This window comes from Myripristis murdjan, chromosome 7, assembly GCF_902150065.1.
Source record: "Myripristis murdjan chromosome 7, fMyrMur1.1, whole genome shotgun sequence".
NCBI lineage: Eukaryota > Metazoa > Chordata > Actinopteri > Holocentriformes > Holocentridae > Myripristis > Myripristis murdjan.
This window is the reverse complement of record NC_043986.1, coordinates 31,200,031-31,218,602: the sequence shown is the minus strand read 5'-3', so window position 1 is coordinate 31,218,602 and position 18,572 is coordinate 31,200,031. Positions and strand designations below refer to the sequence as shown.

Genomic DNA, 18,572 nt, shown 5'->3' with positions numbered 1-18,572 from the left:
ATCACACTGTTTTCATGCCTCTTATAAATCCAGTACTCTCTTCTTGCAGCCTTTTGGCTGCTTTCAAAAGAGCAGCGAGACTGGCACTGACACCAGCAACACTTGATTTATAAATACAGCTTTCTTGTGGCTTTTTCTGTATGGAAGACGCATTACTACTCTCAAATCATTCTGCTTATCTTGCCTTTGTTTCCAATGTAAGCTGTCTCACCGAGGTAAAAATATGGATATCAGGCATTTGATGTCTTTCTCATGTCAGTGCTATTATGTATCGGTTTAAAGTGAAACGAGCAGTTATGAAAGTGATGAAACGTGTCAATTGAATATTTATGAAGTGCTCTTTTTCTGGAGTTACACATCTCTTTCATCATCATGTCACTCGGCCAGACCCGTACTCACTCTATCACTATTTCTCCTGCGCACTCAGTCACTGCCTTCTCTATTAACCTTGTGCGACTGGCCGACCGTCCCTTTCATGTTAATTAAAACTACAAAAGTACGAACACCGCCCCCCCATCCCTTCCTCACAATCCGTTGCCCTCAGCCTCAATAACCAAAACCTCTTTCTTATTGATTGCTGTGATCTCATCCTCTGCACAATCCCCCTCCACAGCCATCTATGAGAAGTCCGCCGGAGAGACAGAGGCCATCGCCTTTGACGGTCGGACGTTCATCGAGTACCACAATGCTGTTACCAAGAGGTAAGGAATAGGACACGAGGAACATCCACATCTATTCAGCAGCATCTCACATCTCCACTGTAATAGCTATTAGCCAAATAACCCCTCAGTCTATCCATCATCTCCCTCAGTAAGCCATGATGACAGTGTTGATGATATCAGTAGTGTGAGGGCTTCAGGGTGCACTAGACGCTCAGTTAATAACTCGACCCCTTTCCTAGGCGGTCCCGCTGCGCTTTTGACTGGATTTCACTAATTAGCGAAGCAGCTAACAATCACAGTATTGCCCTGAGCACACTTAGTTCACTCTGTGGTCAGCTGCTTAGTGCACACTGACACTGGACAAAAGGCATACATGCATGAAAAAATTTGCTGCTTTATCATAGTGTCATATGTATGACTGTTCCTCAGACACAGTAATGCAAGAACATGTTGCCTGCAGTCATTAAAGGGATACTTCACCCACTTTCAAAAATGTGATATTATTTCTTTCCCCTCTAGCTGTTCTGTAGGACAGTAGTGGTGCTCTCTTCCTCTCATTGTTACTGAGTGCTGGATACTGGCTGGATGCTCCAAATGCTAACTGTTAGCCTCCTGGCATTAAGGTGCTCTTCCCCCCAGCTAACATTCTTTAAGATAACCACCTTAATCCACTCAAAGAAAGTTGTTACCAATGTCACTTTCCAAAACTAAAATACACATATGACTACCGGGTGCACACGGATTCTTAAATTACCATTTATAATTGTATTTTTACTGTTATCAACATCCAGAAAGATCCATTAACTTCTGCACTTCCTTTATCACTCAGCGCCAGAGGAGCACAACAGAGACAGAAATAGATCGCTCCCCTGTCATACATGTTTCACGTACCTTTGAGAAACATGCCAGCCACAGAGGATGAGTACAGAGAGCTTAGACCACACAAGAAAGTAGTTCCACTTATCTTTTTTTTTTTTTTTTTTTTTTAAACTGACAACATTTAGTCCAGCTCAATGGCAGGAGGCTAACAGTTAGCATTTGGGACATCCAGCCAGTATCCACCACTCAGTAACAATGAGAGGAAGATAATTAACATAATTAAGGGGTAAGTGAAATATTTTTTGGTTTCAAAATGCGTGAACTATCCCTTTAAGTCCCTGTAAAAGGAAAAGCTGAATAATGTGAGTATAAAACAGTTTCTGGAGCGAGTGTAAAATCCAGGAAATGCTGTCCCTTCAGGCAGCTGATGAGACATTTTTCCCCTTCCATCCATCTACAAGGTTGGCAAGAGAGTGCCTGCAGGTTGGCATAAACAAAATGTTCATATGATGAACCTGAAAAGACATCAAGCATACGGCTCTATATCTTCGTCTCTCACAGCTCTTCACACAAACACTCAGAGGTGTGAAAATGGGCCGCAGTCTGTAAATTCATCACAGTCTCGTGGACACACTCACGCGCACACACAAAAACAACTGGTTTAAAAGCTGTTTAGGATATGTCTGTCTTTATCTGTATCCTTGCTGTTTGTCCATGATTTCAGCATTCCAGTTGCTTGTCCTTTTGGTCTGTCACTCTGTCTGACCTTCCTTGTCCTTGTCTGTCTTGTGTCATGTCTCATATAAATGTCCTTCACTGTCTTTCCTTCTTACTCAAGCCAACTGACCAATGAGATACCAGAGTAAGTAGAATTTACGCTGGGTTATTTGCCCAGTTTCAAATAAAGCCCAACTAACAGCAACGAAAATGCCATTTATGATACTTAACCCAATTGAGGAGATTACATTCAGTTTTCCGCAGTAATTCCATCTGTATCCACACAGAAACATTATCATCTTTAGCATAAAAGTAAGATTTTACATTCAAGCTCCATATCCATAATTTAATTTGACAGGCTTCATTATTTTAAAGGCATCTGCAGTGTCATTAGATCCTTCATTTTCCAGCATAAAGCGTAGCATGTCTGTGTGCATGATAAGCATTGTGTTCAAACCCCAGAGAAAATGGATTGCCGTTCCAAGAATGTGCAATATTTTATGCATGGTTGTAACTCTTCCTTAAACAAAAAGAATAGCCATGCGCTGAATGAGTTTATCTGTTATGAATGAGACCCCTTTATAAACTGCAAGATGATACACAAAATTCCCCACAACCCAGTTTTTGGTGTCAGCGCCGTTCCCCTGCATCAGTCGCTGTTTAGTTACTGGTCGGGAAACCCCTTGGTCATGACTTAGTTATTAAGGTTTTTCTTCCTGCTCATTAGCTCGGTAAGTAACCTCTTTAAAAAATCCCACAAAGCAGCGAAGCAGGATTCAGCTCAAATTAAGCTGACTGGATTCAGCCCAGAGTTCCAGCGCATGCCAGAGCCTCTGTCATTTCGTTTTTGCCAAATCTCTAACTGTAATTGTGAATAATTATGGAGTCCACTGTACATGGGAGGCAGCGACATGTTAATCACGGATTTGTCTCCTTTTGTAAATTAGACCTCAAATTGAGATATCTCCGCAGTGCGCAGGCATGGGCATCAATCTCACTTAGCGGGGAGGGGGGACAGTGGTCCTTGGAGCCAGACTGACACAAGTTTAATGGATGTCAGATTCACTAAGAGTCACAGCCACAACTAGTGTAAATCTAAGCAAACCAGAGCGCAGCAGAGCACTTGGAAGGAGCCTCAATCAATTCAACGTGATTTGGCTTTATAAAGGAAATAAATGAATTCCTCAAGAGGCCATTAAGAGCACACCAAGGCCATAGTGTGCAATGCCTACCCCGACTTAATGTTTCTGTTACTATTTATAGCACCCTCCTATCACTCCTCCGTCACATCTCTGCCCATCATTAAAAGCTCGAGTCAATTTGCTCAAGCTCCATTATTTAGGTGACAAATCATATCTGGCCATGACTCTTTCCTGATATGATGCCTGACCCCATTTTTGACAATTGCCCCATTTTTTCTCATTCACTGCTTCCATCTCTCAAGACAGAGGGTAATTGCCACTGCACAAAGGCGTGCTGGGCAATCAATATAATGGAGTTGTCCAATTATTGAACACTGACTTAGAAGTAGCCTTTGTACTGGTAAGGGGACAGACCATGAATGTGCTTAATCTTGGCGCTCGCATACACCCATCGTTCATCCCTGGGTGTTTTGGTGCAGCGGTCGTTCATATTGATCCCAGCTGTCTTATGGGTGTTCCCAGTACCATCCATAGATATTTTGGGGCCTTCGGCAAAAAAAAAAAAAAAAGATGCAAAGATGAACAACCTGAAAACTTTTATTTAACCCTCTGAACATAATTCACTAATCTTCAGGTATTTTTCTTGAAATGTATTAATTTATTTAGTTGGTGCTAATTTTCTGGATTTTTCTTTGTAACTCAAGTGAATTTGTTCAAAGGGTTAATTAAGCTTTTTTTGTTCAAAGAAAAAAAAAGCTTAATTGGTGGTGATGTGCCCAGTACCCTAAGCACCCTGGGTGTTCCTTTCAGCATCTCATTTACGTTTATGGTGCGATCAGGGCTCGAGCTACATCCCTCCTTTGATCACAGAGCAGCTTCATGTTCTAGAGCAGAACACCGGTGCTTTTTGCAGCTCTAGGAACAATGTAGAAACCCTCTGCGATGCAGCGCTCTCTGTCTCCCAGTGAGGGTCAAAAAGTCCTTCCTTCCTTTTTCTTCCCCTCTTCCCTCCTTCCTTCCCTGTTTCCTCCTGGCATCTTGTGCTTATACTGCATGCCCTTGACTTTCTCCCCTGCTCCCTTAAGTCCCGAGTCTCTGGAGAACCCGTCTGACCAGAGGTGAGTCCTCCCTAAGCTCTTAGCCTTAAGCGCTGTCAACTAGCTTGCTGCCTCCATGCCTCGCCTTTCTCCAGACAACCTCTCACAAGCCTAATTCCTCCCTGCAGACAGACAACATTGACTTCTTTGTTTAGATGCTGTTACCAATAAGAATTACAAATACTCCCTGCATATGCTTCAATTAATTCTGAAGTTCAGGGCTCTGATTACAGCGTACATCCAGCCAGAGCTGCAGCAAATGAACCAGCCTCTTTGCAGTCCTCAGCCGTCCACGTTGATGGCCTTGTATTATTCTATTCACTACTGCCACCTAGAGTTGATGAGATGGAAAGCACTCTTACAGCTATTTGTTTTTTGCCCTCTGAGAATTTGAATATGTATATATCAAGGAAGTTCTTCTGTGCACCAAAGCCAAATGAAACACAGGAGATCTGCGAAGGCAGCTGGTGAATTTGCCCGCACCAAAATGATTTTCTGATTTGGAATACTGTTCACTGGCCACGTTTTATTTATGATTCATCCAGCATTTTTAATAACCCTGACCTTATCCCCGACAAGCTGTTCTGACAGAGATTTATTGGGCCCTGTAGGCTCTGTGAGGGTTAGGTCAGGAGAGAGTCCACTGAGCTGTATTTATGTTTTTCTCTCTGAGGGTTCTCTGGAGAAAAAACAAAACAAAAACGTGATGCTCTTAAATCATATTTTTTCATTTTCATGCTTACCTCAGCAGATTCAGTTAATCGGGAGGGGGGGGGTCGAAGTTCTCAACCTAAGCATGTTTCTGGAGGTGGAAAACTAAACTTCGATTCTGGATCCTCTCCCCTTTCTGCTGAGGTGAAGCAGCATTGTTGCTGGCTAGAGCTAAGTTACCTTGCCTTAGGCCAGCAGTCAATAAACCCCAAAACATGGTTAAATATTATTCCAGTGTGCATATATCTGATACTCTGTTTATACTAGCTCATTAACAAGTAGAAATACAAACACACTCTAATGAGATAGCTGCACTTCAAGGAGAAGTTGTCATCCGTGGTTTCTCTTTTTTCCCCTCCTACTCCCTGTCCTGTGGTTGTACCCCCATGTGCCTCTCTGTTTGCTCTGCCGACTCCTTTGTCTTGTCAAGTGTCTGTCTCCAGTCCTGTGTTGTCGTTGTTGTTGTTGTTTTGTTGTTTTGTAATCCGTGTGTCATTGGCTTTTACATGTGCTCGCTTTGTGTTTGTCCATGTTTGAAATGCCCTTTGAAGATGGTGCAGGTAGATCCACCTTGGCAGATGTGCACAATTACACATTTCTCACACATACACACACATACATACATATACACATACATGAAAATTGAGGGTTTGATTCCCTTGATATCGGTTACATTTGGGTTCCAGCAAACAACAGAGAAACATTTTAATTTATAAAATAGCCTTCCTAGTGTGTTCTATCCACTTTGTGTGTGTGTGTGTGTGTGTGTGTGTGCGTGTGTGCACATATACAGTATGTTATGTATTTAATCACACACACACACACAACTATGACCGTGACATGTAGTGCCGCCTCTTTAAGATGGGTAGAAGTCACCTCGTCTCCACATCCAGATCACCCCCGCAGCTCTAGCAGTCAAGAGACAGGAGATCAAACAGCTGCTTAAACACACACATACACACACACACACAGACACACACGCACACCAGCACAGGAAACGTTGAGAAGCAATGCAGTACAGGCTCAGTAGGAAGTAGGAAACTTAATAGCAAAACAAACCCCCTGCTACTCCTAAACTCAGTCTGCATTCTGATTCTCTTCAAAAACCACAGTTACTCCATCTGTGTAAATCCACAGAACCAGGGCTAAAAGGCTCTTTAGGCACATGACCCAGCTAACAGAAAGGTTGTTTTATTTTTTTTTTTAAACTATGTGTCATATTTGTTAAGTAGTGGAAACAGGTGCTACTTAAAGAAATACCTCGCCCAGAAACTATATGGTTTATATCATTTACTGATCTAGAGTTTTCTGCTATAGTGGAGTTGATCAGTGACTTTGACAAACAGCAGCGAAAATGACATAAAAATGTCTGTTTCTCCTCATACAGCATAATCCTAGTCTTGACTCACCATGTGTACTGATAATGTAATTTCACCAAAAAAAAATAGCTAAATAAACCATTTCCAGAAAAGGCTTCATGCACAACTGGCTTGAACATTTACTGAATTGAATACCCTTCCGCCAACCTGTTCACTAGCCAGGAGTTGTACTCACTCATTGGCTACACTTGTGCTTTTAATGAGAAGCACCTGTGTTCATATCCTTTTAACTGATGTTTGTTGATGTCGCCGATCGTGTAACATTGTTCTAACAGAAATGGCCACCGTTGTTGAAAGCTTCACTGTCCTTGAAGCGTGCGGTAAAGACTTCTTCCATTGGATGTTCAGGTTGATCCCCTCCTCACAACCATAAAGGACCCTTCCTTTACACATGCATCCTCACAGGACACTAACACACACACAACCGGCCTCAACTGATCTTACACCAACACGTTTTCAAGAACCACCAAAGAACGGTCCTCCGTTAGATGAGTTAGCAGAACTGTTTCCAAACCTAACTAGTCTATTATCTGTTGTCCTAGTGAAAAGGCTCTGCTGGTCAACAAATTTGAGTTGAGCATTCGGACGGAGGCGACTCAGGGCCTGGTGTTGTGGAGCGGGAAGGGCGTGGAGCGTTCTGACTACATCGCCCTGGCCATCGTGGACGGACGCATCCAGATGACCTACGACCTGGGCGCTAAGCCTGTTGTGCTGCGCTCCTCGGTGCGTGTTGACACCAACCGCTGGATCCGCATCAAGGCCAGCAGGTAAGAAGGAAGGAGCCAGGCACAACGGTGCATAATGCATTTGCGTTGCTGCAAATTCTGTGAGTTCTCTGGTACATAAGGACACCGCACTGACATGTAACTGATTAGTCATAGTCATTTGTTGCAGTATTACACATTCATTTTCATTGCAGCTCTGATTCACTGACAAAATGTTTTCCTCATGCTAGTAAAACCAGGATAAACACCACGGCTTGTAGTTTACACAATAGCTGTTTTTCTAAGTCCAGGCTGCAGCCGAGGTAGGCGGCATTTCCCGGCTGCTGCGTCATTGAAGGCTGTTCCATTTGGAAGGATCCTTCCAACACAGTTGGGAAATACAGCCTTCATCTGGCAGTTTTATAAGGATGGGCAAGCTGCATCCTCTCCAGCCATGTGTCTCCCACAATCCTGTGTGTACAGGAAGTACAGGAAGTCAATTTGTTAAATAAAAAAAAAATGCTGCAGGAATCCTTAAATATAAATTAAAATGCATACTCCATTGCATGATGCAGCCAAGACTTTGAGAAGCAATCACACAGAATCTACACGGTCTTAGAAAAAAATGCCAATGCATGCATACCTTTACCTCAACACAGTGTATCTGCAACACAGGAGTGCAGCTTTACCAGGTCCTGTCATTAGCAACTAGAGAAAAGCACTCAGTGGAGTTTACACTGTACCTCCATCGGCACTATGCAGCTGTAAAGATATGCCAGTTCCACATTTTGGATATTCACCAAAAGTTAATCATGCCTACTGCCACCCCCACTTTGGCCAATCAGTGTGAAGAACTAATCCTTCCTTGGCCCATGATCAACCTTTCCACCAGGTGTCATACAAAGCTGTGGATCATTTTTTGAGATATCCTGCTAACCAACAAACACAGACAAAACGGGGTGCAAACATAACTCCAGCCCTCTCTGTTGGTGGGGATAATGAATGAACTGTGAAGTGATACATTAAGTGGGATTCTAGCCTAAATAGTTGAACCTTGGCTTTTGTCCTGTTGGAGCACAGCACAGCAAGGACTGGCCCTTTGGGTGATAACTTCACTGCTTCCATTGTGCCATGAAAGAACAATCAAGCCTCAATGAAAAAAGTAACCAAATGCATTTCAAGCAGGAATTTGCTCAAATCTTCCTCCTAATCTCATAATGGGACCACATCAGATGCTCTTAGGGGATAACATAATTCAGAGAGCGGTAATGGTGTAAATAGTGACATGTGGCGCACAGCTTACATAGTTCCACAGCTATCTGTGTTAGCGGCTTGGTTTTAATGTCATTCTCTCTCTTGAAACCCCACTTTGCTGGGCTGAAATTAGCCCTGTCATCACAATTCTGAAGTGTGCACTAATGCTCAGTGTCGAGCCACCTATAATGAATGGTATTCTAGCCACATCTGTTAGCTGTAGACAGGAACATTTAAAATGCTGCTTGGCGTAGGGAGTTATGTAAGTGCTTAATGTGCTGGCAGTGGAGCAATGCAGTCTTGATGCTTCAGATTAAATGAAACTGCAATTTAAAGCTATTCAGTGTGACACGCACGCATCAGACAGACCTCCAACTGCATCTCTCCGCCTCTTTCTCATTCTCATTCTCAGGGCACTTAGAGACGGCTCTCTACAGGTTGGCAATGAGGCAGCGGTAACAGGGTCATCGCCTTTGGCAGCAACACAGCTGGACACAGACGGAGCGCTCTGGTTGGGTAGGTACCCACACGTGTAAAAAAGCAAAAAAAAACAAAACTGTCACTCAGACTTGAAAATGTGTCGAGAAACGCCATGCATCAAGCTAAGGGAATACTTGTAATTCTGTGGTACTTTTTCATTGGGAGGATGGCTGCCAAAAAGTGAGCAATGAACTCATTGGCATTGCAGAGGATAAGCGAAGTCCCTGGCAGGGGAAAAAAAGATTGCCGTTTGGGGGAAAAAATGTCCAAGCCTATTCAGGTATTGAGTTGAGAAATGAAAGGCTATCTGACTAACTCGAAAGTTGTCTGCTCTCCAGAATTCAAAACGACCAAAGTCGGCCCGTTATCTACCTCCAGTTCAATTTGGAGTGAAGTTCACTCAGAGAAATCACAGTGGAAAGAACACACACAGCGCAGCTGGATGGAACAGTCTAAGGAAATAACATTGACGAGAGGGAGTGAAATAAAATCAGCCTTTGACTGTTCTTTAAAATGTGCTAGGTGGTGAAGAGGCGGTTTTGAGACGAGCCACAGTCCGAGTGGCATTTGAGAGTGACACACGCATACGCCGGCACATGTGCACACGTATGCACACACACACACAGGGAGGCAGTGCGGTGGAACAGGTGCTGAGCGAGCCCTGCAGCAAGAATACCTAATCCTCACACAGCCCTCCCATCAAGAGCCCTTCTCCTTTTAAATCCCCCTTTTCACTGTTCATCATTAATTCATCTGTAACTCGCATGAAATTAGCCCTGTCGATCCCCGATTCGGAGGCGCGCAATCCGATTAAAGGGGGCAGGGAGAGGGGATGTAAAGAGCTCGACGCGGATATGAACTCTCAGCCCATCGGATTAAAAAAGAGAAAAAAAGAGGAGGGAGAGAGGGTGAATGGGGAAAAAAAGAGAAGGAGAAACGAAGCAAAGAAAGAAAGAAAGCGGTTGGGGGGGGTTGAAGAGCCTGACAGTGCAGATAACAGCAGGTAGAAAGAGAGAGGGATGGTGAAGGAGAGACAGAGCATGGATGCAAGCAGGGTAGAATATCAAAAAGTACGGTCAATCTCCCTCCCAGAGCAGATTTCGGTAATGAAAGCTCTCATAAAATTGTGAATAAAAACGTTTTCATACTGCCACTAACGATTACTTTTGGTGCGCTGGCTCAAAAGCACAGTTCAAAACACCATCAGCAGAGAAAAGGAGCCAACACACCAGACAGTTAGGTCATCAAGCCTAAAAAAAAAGGACATTATGAAGCTGAGATAGAAAAAAGGGGGTTCATTTAATGATAAATGGTGCAAAAAATGCTCAAAAAGTACCACAAAATGAAAAGTGATGACAAAGTTAAAGCAAAACTTTAAGGGAAAGAGGCTGAAACTTTTGCTTTTACTTCGCAATCTGCAACATGTTCATACAGATCAGTTTGTTTTGCCTCTGATTGATATGACACAACCAGTTAATGAAGCTGCAGGCCACTGGTTTAAACTGTCAGGAGCTCCTCTTTGTTATATTTCCTATCTTTTTGATGTAAAGCACTCCTGCAGCAAAATGTAAATTGTCATGCCTGCACCACAGATTTCCATTGCCTTCTATTCATACCATAATAATGTGACAGGGTTTCACAAGATCTTTCATGAGTTTTGCACTTCTGCTTCATCATGTCTAATTAAGGATAAGCATGTCTGTAAAATAGAACAATATCTGAAGATATTTTAACAGATAAAGGGCACAAACTGACCTAAACAAACCTCTGTCACCCTGGTACCTGTCACTTAAATGTGCTCCGGTTGGCGCCATTCAACAAAGCTATGCAAAAACACACAGTATGTCACAAGGTTAGTGGTTTTGAGTCTGTCTGGAGTCTATTTTTTCCACTGTTTGTGACAGAAAGACACAAACAGAAGCAGCCACAAGAAAATTCATCACATGTTGCATCATGTCAGCACTGTAAGTCGTGTGTCATCTGACCAAAGTTGTGACTTCTGTCCATTGTGCTGACATAAAATTAATAGGAGTAGTTTACGTGGTTAATTATGAAAGCAAATAATGTCTGGTGACACATGGAAGATCTCATGAAACCTCAAAAGTGAGTTCACTAAAGATAGTCGGTGGAAAACCCTGGCACAAGGGCCATTAGAAATGTTCCCACACGTGCCTTGTTGAACTCTTGCTTTCATGCTTTGAACTGGAAACTTTCCTCCAAACAACTTTTACCACATGTAGTCGTCTGTTGGTATGAATCAGCTTTTCAATATCTGCAGTTTCTGAGAAATGGCAGTTTTCAGAGAATGGGTGCTCACATGAGTGTGTGTGTGCGTTGGTTCAATCAGCCACCCAAAGGCTTTTTCAGGGAAACCAAACGCACTTTAACTGTCATCAGCAATTTTAATTCTGACAGACAATTTTGAATTAGCTGTGGCCTTACTCTTGACCAAAATGCATTTTAGTCGTAATTTTAGTTTTAGTCATTTGACTTCTGTTAGTGTAGTTTTTGTCTAAAAAAGATTTAGTGGTTTTAGTCGACGAAAACGAAAGTTCTAGTATAGTTCTACTGAATCATTTTTCACATTTATTCTCTTTAAATTCCTCACTGAATTATTTGTTAGTGGCCTTTATACAAGAATTGCTGTGGATTCCTCATTGTAGCTTGTTGTATTTTGCATCTAGCTTTTGTTTTTGTGTTTAATATCAAAAGTAAAGTTTGTCCAGATATCTGTTTCCCCTCCAAGCTGAGGTCAGCAGCTGTACTCTGGTTCATCTCTCTCTGGCATTTTCCTCTCTGTTATTTGTCGACGAAAATGTCGTTTCATTCCATCTTAGTTTTTGTCAACAAAAGTTCTTTTTTTTTTTAACTTTTCATCCCGTTTTCATCCTGGAAAGTGTTGACGGAGCAGCATCTTCTCTCTCTAAGCCTCTCTGCCCGGCTCCAGGAGAGATCTGATTTAAACATTTGGTGGCACCACCCAAGCTGAGATTTCATCACTGATGTTACTCTGACAGTTTGAATGATACAGGCACATGGTGGCCATCAAACCCCTCAGCTATTTCCTCTCAAACTCGCCAGATTTGTGAGCGCCACTGTAAGCTCTAACCTCCACCTCTCTCTCTCTCTCTCTCTCCCTCTCTCTCTCTCTCTCTCTCTCTCTCTCTCCCTCCCAGGCGGCCTGGAGGAGTTGGCGGTGGCCCGTCGGCTGCCCAAGGCCTACAGCACCGGCTTTGTGGGCTGCATTAAAGACGTGGTGGTGGACGGCGTGGAGCTCCACCTGGTGGAGGACGCCTTAAACAGCCCCAAAATATTACACTGTCCTGCTGCCAAATAACCCGGCCGAGAGGAAACATATCGCGAGAAACAAACAAACAAACAAAAACAAATCCCCTCCCATCCGCTCCCTCCATTGCGCCCGTGTCTCCTGCTGTAATTATTTTCTATTTTTGTATACTTTTTCGTCGCTTTTTATATTGGAAAGGAAATGTGTTTGTTTTGTTTTGTTTTATAATTTTTTTTTTTCCGAACCTCCATTCACAACATAGTCCTCCTCTACTGCCCCGCCCCCCCCCCCGCCCTCATCCTTCCATCTCTCTCTCTAGCAGCAGGCGTGCGTCGTCCCTGTGAATAAGAGGTATTTTATTCTTTGTTGTTTTAAAACAGACGCCAACGGAGAAAGAAAAAAATAGACAAAAAAAAAAAAAAGAAAAGAAACGCCTGCTCTTGTTCCTCGCTTATTACTTGAACACTGGTGGACCTCATCGATGATCTCTGGTTACTGCCTTGTCTTGGTGCCATATCTATCGTTCACATTCCCCCAAGCATGGCCCATACACCCACATTATAGACACACATTCCCCCGTCGGCGAGGGCTGGGTGCAGGATCCGCCGCCGCCGCCGCACATGGTGTCTTGACGCTGCGGCCGGCCGGCGAACAGTCAACGAGCTCCGCGTTCAGCCTCAGTTGCCCGCTGTATTTTCCTAATGGGACTTTTCAGATATCAGTCAAGCTGCTACGATGAGAAAGTAGACCTTCGCAAACCACTCGATCAACGCGCCCATCTCCCAGCGCCGCAGAACACGCCCCTCTCCGCTCAGAGCCTCATGTTGAAATCTGCCTCGCCGACACGACGGAGAGAGAGAGAGCGCCGCGCTGCACCACGACTCGCATCGCCATCAGTCATCAATCAAGAAACTAATCATAGACGTGAATAAATGTAATAAATATAGAGTATATAAATAATACCTGAGACTGTGAATATGTAAGATGGGTTCTCTTGGGAGACTTCTCAAATATTGTGCGTTCTGTTTTACAATCAAGCAGAGGAACTTACGATGACCACTATAGATGCATGCACTTCTGCAGTGTTGGTTTGATTCTGTTTTGTTTTGTTTTTGTTTTTGTTTTCATTTTTGTTTTTTTGTTTGTTTTTTTGCTCTTTTTAAAGGAAATATTGTTTTATTCATTCCAAAAAAAAAAAAAAAACCTTTTCCGATCTGCAATGTTAACATGGTGAATCCATGTCAGTGGACATGCTTTGCATTGACTGATGGGATTTCACAAACAGAGCTACCAGAAATATTTGTCTTTTTTTTTTTTTTCATGTATCGTTTTGAGGTTTTTTTTTTTTCTTTGGGAGCAGTTTAGTTTCGCTGGACCTGAAATGGTGCATAAGGGGAAGAGCTGTTACCATAGCCGACCTTACGGAGGTGCTGAAAGCAAAGGCTGAAGAAAGGAGAGAGAAAGGAGGTGAGGAGTGATCGCTTCGACTCTTGGGGATGTCCTGCCAACCAACAGTCAGTCGTCAACAACAACAACAACAACAACAAAATCTTCAAGCTTCAAAAACTTTTTTTGTCTGAGACTTCATTTCTTTTCGTATTTGACCAAGAAGCAGGATACCTTGCATTCTGGGAGAAATCTTTCCGGCTGTTGACAGAGGGACAATGTGATGTTGTTGTGACCTTGAAGCCATAACAGCCGTAAAATGGAGAAAAAAAAAAAGGTGCATAATCCCACTCGAAAAATTAACATAGTAATGCATGGGTTTGTATTATCGAGAAATCTGTAACATTCAATGAACTGATGCAACACGGAGTTGTCCTCGCTGAACTACAATAAGCTGCGATGACTGACTTAAAGACACTTTTGTTTTGATATGAGATACTTGGCAATATTCTAAGACAAATTCATGCCTGTTCGTGGTTGAGTATCTATGGTCTTGTACTAGTTTCTTTTTTTATGTTCTTAATAATTTTTCCCTCCTTAAATCATCCAGCTACCGTTTTTGTACAGCCCTGCAATTTTTAAGTGTAAATTTAGCAATGTGTGATCTGTGGAGGTTTATGTTTTTAGTATTATACACTGGAACCAAGTCTGACTTGTCTGTTCACCACACACAGTGATATATATATATATTTTTTTTTTGTCAGTGGGGGAGGGATTAGGGAAGAGCAGCCCTAAAGGTGTGACTGTGTCATGTGTAAATCAAGCTCTGGAGTGTCCAAACCAGACCAGGAAACCCTTTTTTTTAGTGTAGCAAGACAATACTTAAAGTCCAGCATTCGGTCTGTGAACCTCAGATTGGCCTTACGTCACCACTCGACTCAATGAATTTGACATTAAAGGATGCTTAAGGAAAGGCTTTCTGTACATTTGGATGGGCACTTTGCAGACTGATCCTATGGACTCAAGAAGAGTAAAGACCATTGCAATCTCTGGTTAGGGTGGAAACTATGAATTGCCTTAAAAACCGGTCACCTCTGACCCTATGCAGGTGACAAAGACGTCGTCCATTTAACTGTTTCCGTACTCTTACTTTAGCCAGTGTATTAGCCTCATCCCCATAATGTAAATGAGTAATAATGAATAATAATGATAATTATATTAGTAATAATGCTCATACACAAAAAATCCCAGGGGGCCTTCAGAAATGTCTCCTCTGGCTTTTCACAGAATATCTTCTATTTACTGTTTTTTGAATCTATTTTCTGTTCCTTATTTATGTCTACATGTGGATTACCCCCCCATGTCTGGCCTCTGTAAACTACTGTCTGACTGCGCGAACCTCCTGAAAGGGCAGTGCACCGAGTAAGAGTGGCATGACCTGACCATTACTAACTTTATGACCTTTGTCTTGTGTTCCTACCACCATGAAATAAAGTGTCAACCAAATGGACCCCACTCTTGTCAACCGTCTTGATTCATTCAGTTCATTCAGATTCCCTCGCCTCATTAGCTTGCATCAGCTCCCGCTCTCTCCTCGGAGACTCTCCGAGCATTGCAGATCTGCTGTTAATGAGATTATGATGATTTGTCTTCACATTTTCACGTCTGACGTCGCGTGAAATCGTTGGCGTTATTGATTACATCCCTGAACTTAAAGGAGAAAAGTACAGAATTAGCCCGTTGTGCGCATGTTTTTCCTTTGCCCCGAGGTGGATCTTTTTTTTGTATTTTTTTTTTTTATCAGTGAACAGCCACTGCTGTCCCCCTGATATCCAGGAATGAGACGTTATCCACCTCCAAATCTATGATAACATACTGATGTACAGCTCCACAGATAACGGAATGGAAAGGGATAATAGAAGAAAAAGTTGATGGGCAGAGATCACCTGAGGGTGTTTGCAGGGTTATCTGGGTCTATTTCCAGGTTCACAGGAGTTGTAATTGCTGAAAAACAAAGCAGGCTTTGGTTGGACCACAGAACTTTGCTGTGGTCATTTGGCTGCTACACAATAAAACGGTGATGGTGGTTAGTTGCTGCGGTAACAAGTGTGTCACTTGTGCTGTGGCGGCTTGCTAAAAGTAGAAGTCAGCGTTAACAGCGACCACCAAAGTCACACTGTCAGGAGCAGGGGCACAGCAGGAGTCCACTTCTGTCCCACAAGGTAAAGGCTGCACAAATGTCCCCTCCTGGGCTAATTATCAGACCTCAGGATAATTATGTGAACCTTTTTCACCGCTAAAAAGGTAAAGAAATGTTCCCAAGCAGTAAAGGGTACATATATGTGCTGTTTCCTGTAAATGTTAATGTACAAAAACAGAAAACAGCATTTGCAGGCCAAATACACTGAATTAATAATGAATAAATATATAAATAAATACCTAAATAATTAAATAAATTAGGTAACATATGAATTGAAGGTTGATTTTAACTTGTAGGCTATGATTGAGTAAATCCTTTAAAGCAGTGGTTCTCAAATTGCAGTACACATACCCCTAGGGGTATGATGAAGTACTGCAGGGGGTACGTGAGATTTTTTTAAAAGGTCAGTCAAAATCAGTCATGTATAATTCTGAAAATAATTAGCCCATGCTGTAATAAGTTCAATAAAAATGTTAATGTAAGTTTGATAAAGCAGATTTTATCTTCAGAATTCCCTCTGGGTTTCCAAAAGGTGTCAGGTGTTTGTGTTTGTGGTTTGAATGTGCTGCTGTTGATAGTCAAGCGAGGACATTTGTTCACTATGACTGGAAAAGCAGGACAAAAAAACCCCTCAAAAACAGAAAGTGGACTAGTGGTTGAAATGTAGCAGCGATGCAGCAGAAAACAAGGAGGAGGAAGAGAAAAAGAAGCAAAAACAGCCCGAAAAATCTCCTCAGGATCAGGTTGTTGTTCCACACACTGATGGAGCTGGACTGGACTTCTGCTATGGGCTGTTTTTTGTTTTTTTTGCACTGGTCAGGGGTTCTTGGCTGAGAAAATATTTCAAAGGCTGTACATTATTGAACAAAGTTTGAGAACCACTGCTTTACATCATTTTCTCAGTGTGGGGCTGGTAAGGAACTAAATACACCAGAATAGTTACTGTCTTCTGTGCAAAGACAGTGACTCAGATGTATGCATGTGGAACTCAGCACAGGAGTATAGATGTTAATTGTGTCCAATTAACTACAAATAAATCACTATTACTCAGAATTTGGTCTCCATTCTAAAGTCGGCTCTTGTGACAACCCAAAACGTTCCTCACTCAGCAAAGAACAGAAAGGCTTTAATTCAGGTGTAACTACTCGCTAACCTTTGGTAAGCATTAATTATGGACTTATTGATTCCTAATAATAGGTTGTGGTGTGTAAAATGAGCTAATAACTATTTAATAAGGAATAATACAGTAGTCACACTTATACTCGACTGACTAACAGGGTTCCCCTCAAATAAAGTGTCGATGAAACCATCGCCGCACACTCGGTGGTGGGGTGTCTACCTTTGGGAGAGGCTGCTGTTTGCTAATTGATTGAACTGTCCAAGGACTGAAATTGAGTGGTTTACCACTTCAAAAGCAATTAATGCCGCTGCACCAATACATACATCAATAAATGCCGTTTGCAGTTAGATCTCAGGCCAGAGAAATATTCACTCCTTATTATTCAGAACACCCAGAGCTGTCTCTGGTGTGAGACTACTAATTGAAAGTCTGAGATTCAAGGAATTTTAGAACAGCCGTAGAGGGGGGAAAAAAATTCTACAAAGCTTTATACATCATTCAGCACAACCCGAAACTGTAACAAGTCTTGTGCATTTTCATTAAGTCTGGGAGTTAATGACTTTAATTTATTCTTCGCTAATGACAGAGAAGGACACTGCATCTTATGTTGTGTTAATTAAAGCTCTATGAAATGATGCAGATGAAATAATGGCTTGGCCCAGCGAGGGCTCCTATTGGGCAAATATCGTTTTCAAGCTAATAACTTTGAGTAGGTTGATTAAGGGCTTTTTTTTTTTTTTTTTTTTTTTTTTTTAGGAATTCAAATCAAAACAAAGTACTGCATCCAAATATAGAAGCAAGTAATGATGTGCAGGATCACTGCTTGGGAAATCAGTGACACCCAAAAGAGCGAGAGAGCTCAGATGGTTCGGGGCGTCTGTTGGAGAAGGACTTCACACAACCAAAAGAAACAGTTTTCATTCATATTTGTTCAGCAGCCATCAACTGGCTTTAGAGAGAAAGTGGCAAAGGCAATAGCAGCGGGCCAGCCGGCGTTGTTAAGCACATTTCAAGATGTGTTACTTTTTTTAAGCACATTGGGGATTGCAGTTTTGTTCAAAGGTCAGAGTGGATTTATGAATTATGCAACGAACCCAGGCCCTCTCCGGATGAAATGTCATCAGATCTTACCACGCCGAGCCAACGCCGCTCCAAGACGGGAGAGAGGACCATGTCATCGTCAGTGACAGCAGCAAGTTCTCCCTGACAGTCTCCGTTAAAAACAGAAAAACATACTCACACCTTCCTCCGTGTCGGCTCCCCCGGAGACATAACGATGAGGAGTTCCTCTCTCACGGCTTTTTATGTCCTGGTGGTGATAAAAGCTCTCCCTCCCTGCACATAACAAGGCCCCGGCTGTCCAGCTGCATCACTCTCGCTGTAAGTCCCCTTTGTTTCCCTTGCCCTTTGCCAGATTTTTTTTCTTTTTTTAATCTTTAGACAGGCGGATTTGCCAGTCTCAGGGCAGAGGGATCAAAGGTCAACCTATGGCCAGTCACCTCAGGGCAGGGTGTCCTTGCTTCCGGAGGCCTGGCTGGGAAACTTCTCTGCTCTCCAAATGGTGATAAATAGGTAATGCTGTCGCTCAGGCGCCTCGCTCCCACCAAGCCCATTT

At 42.7% G+C, this 18,572-nt stretch overlaps 1 protein-coding gene across 1 annotated transcript in view; it reads left to right on the top strand.

Annotated features, from left to right (window-relative positions):
* agrn (agrin) overlaps nt 1-13,973 on the top strand; it is a 281,668-nt gene extending 267,695 nt beyond the window's left edge. The window contains exons 35-38 of the mRNA XM_030054836.1: nt 614-701; nt 7,070-7,294; nt 8,898-9,001; nt 12,142-13,973. Of these exons, the coding sequence (XP_029910696.1) occupies nt 614-701; nt 7,070-7,294; nt 8,898-9,001; nt 12,142-12,302 (578 nt within the window). The 3' untranslated portion in view covers nt 12,303-13,973. The remainder of the gene's footprint in view (nt 1-613; nt 702-7,069; nt 7,295-8,897; nt 9,002-12,141) is intronic.
* Nucleotides 13,974-18,572: the final 4,599 nt, after the last annotated feature.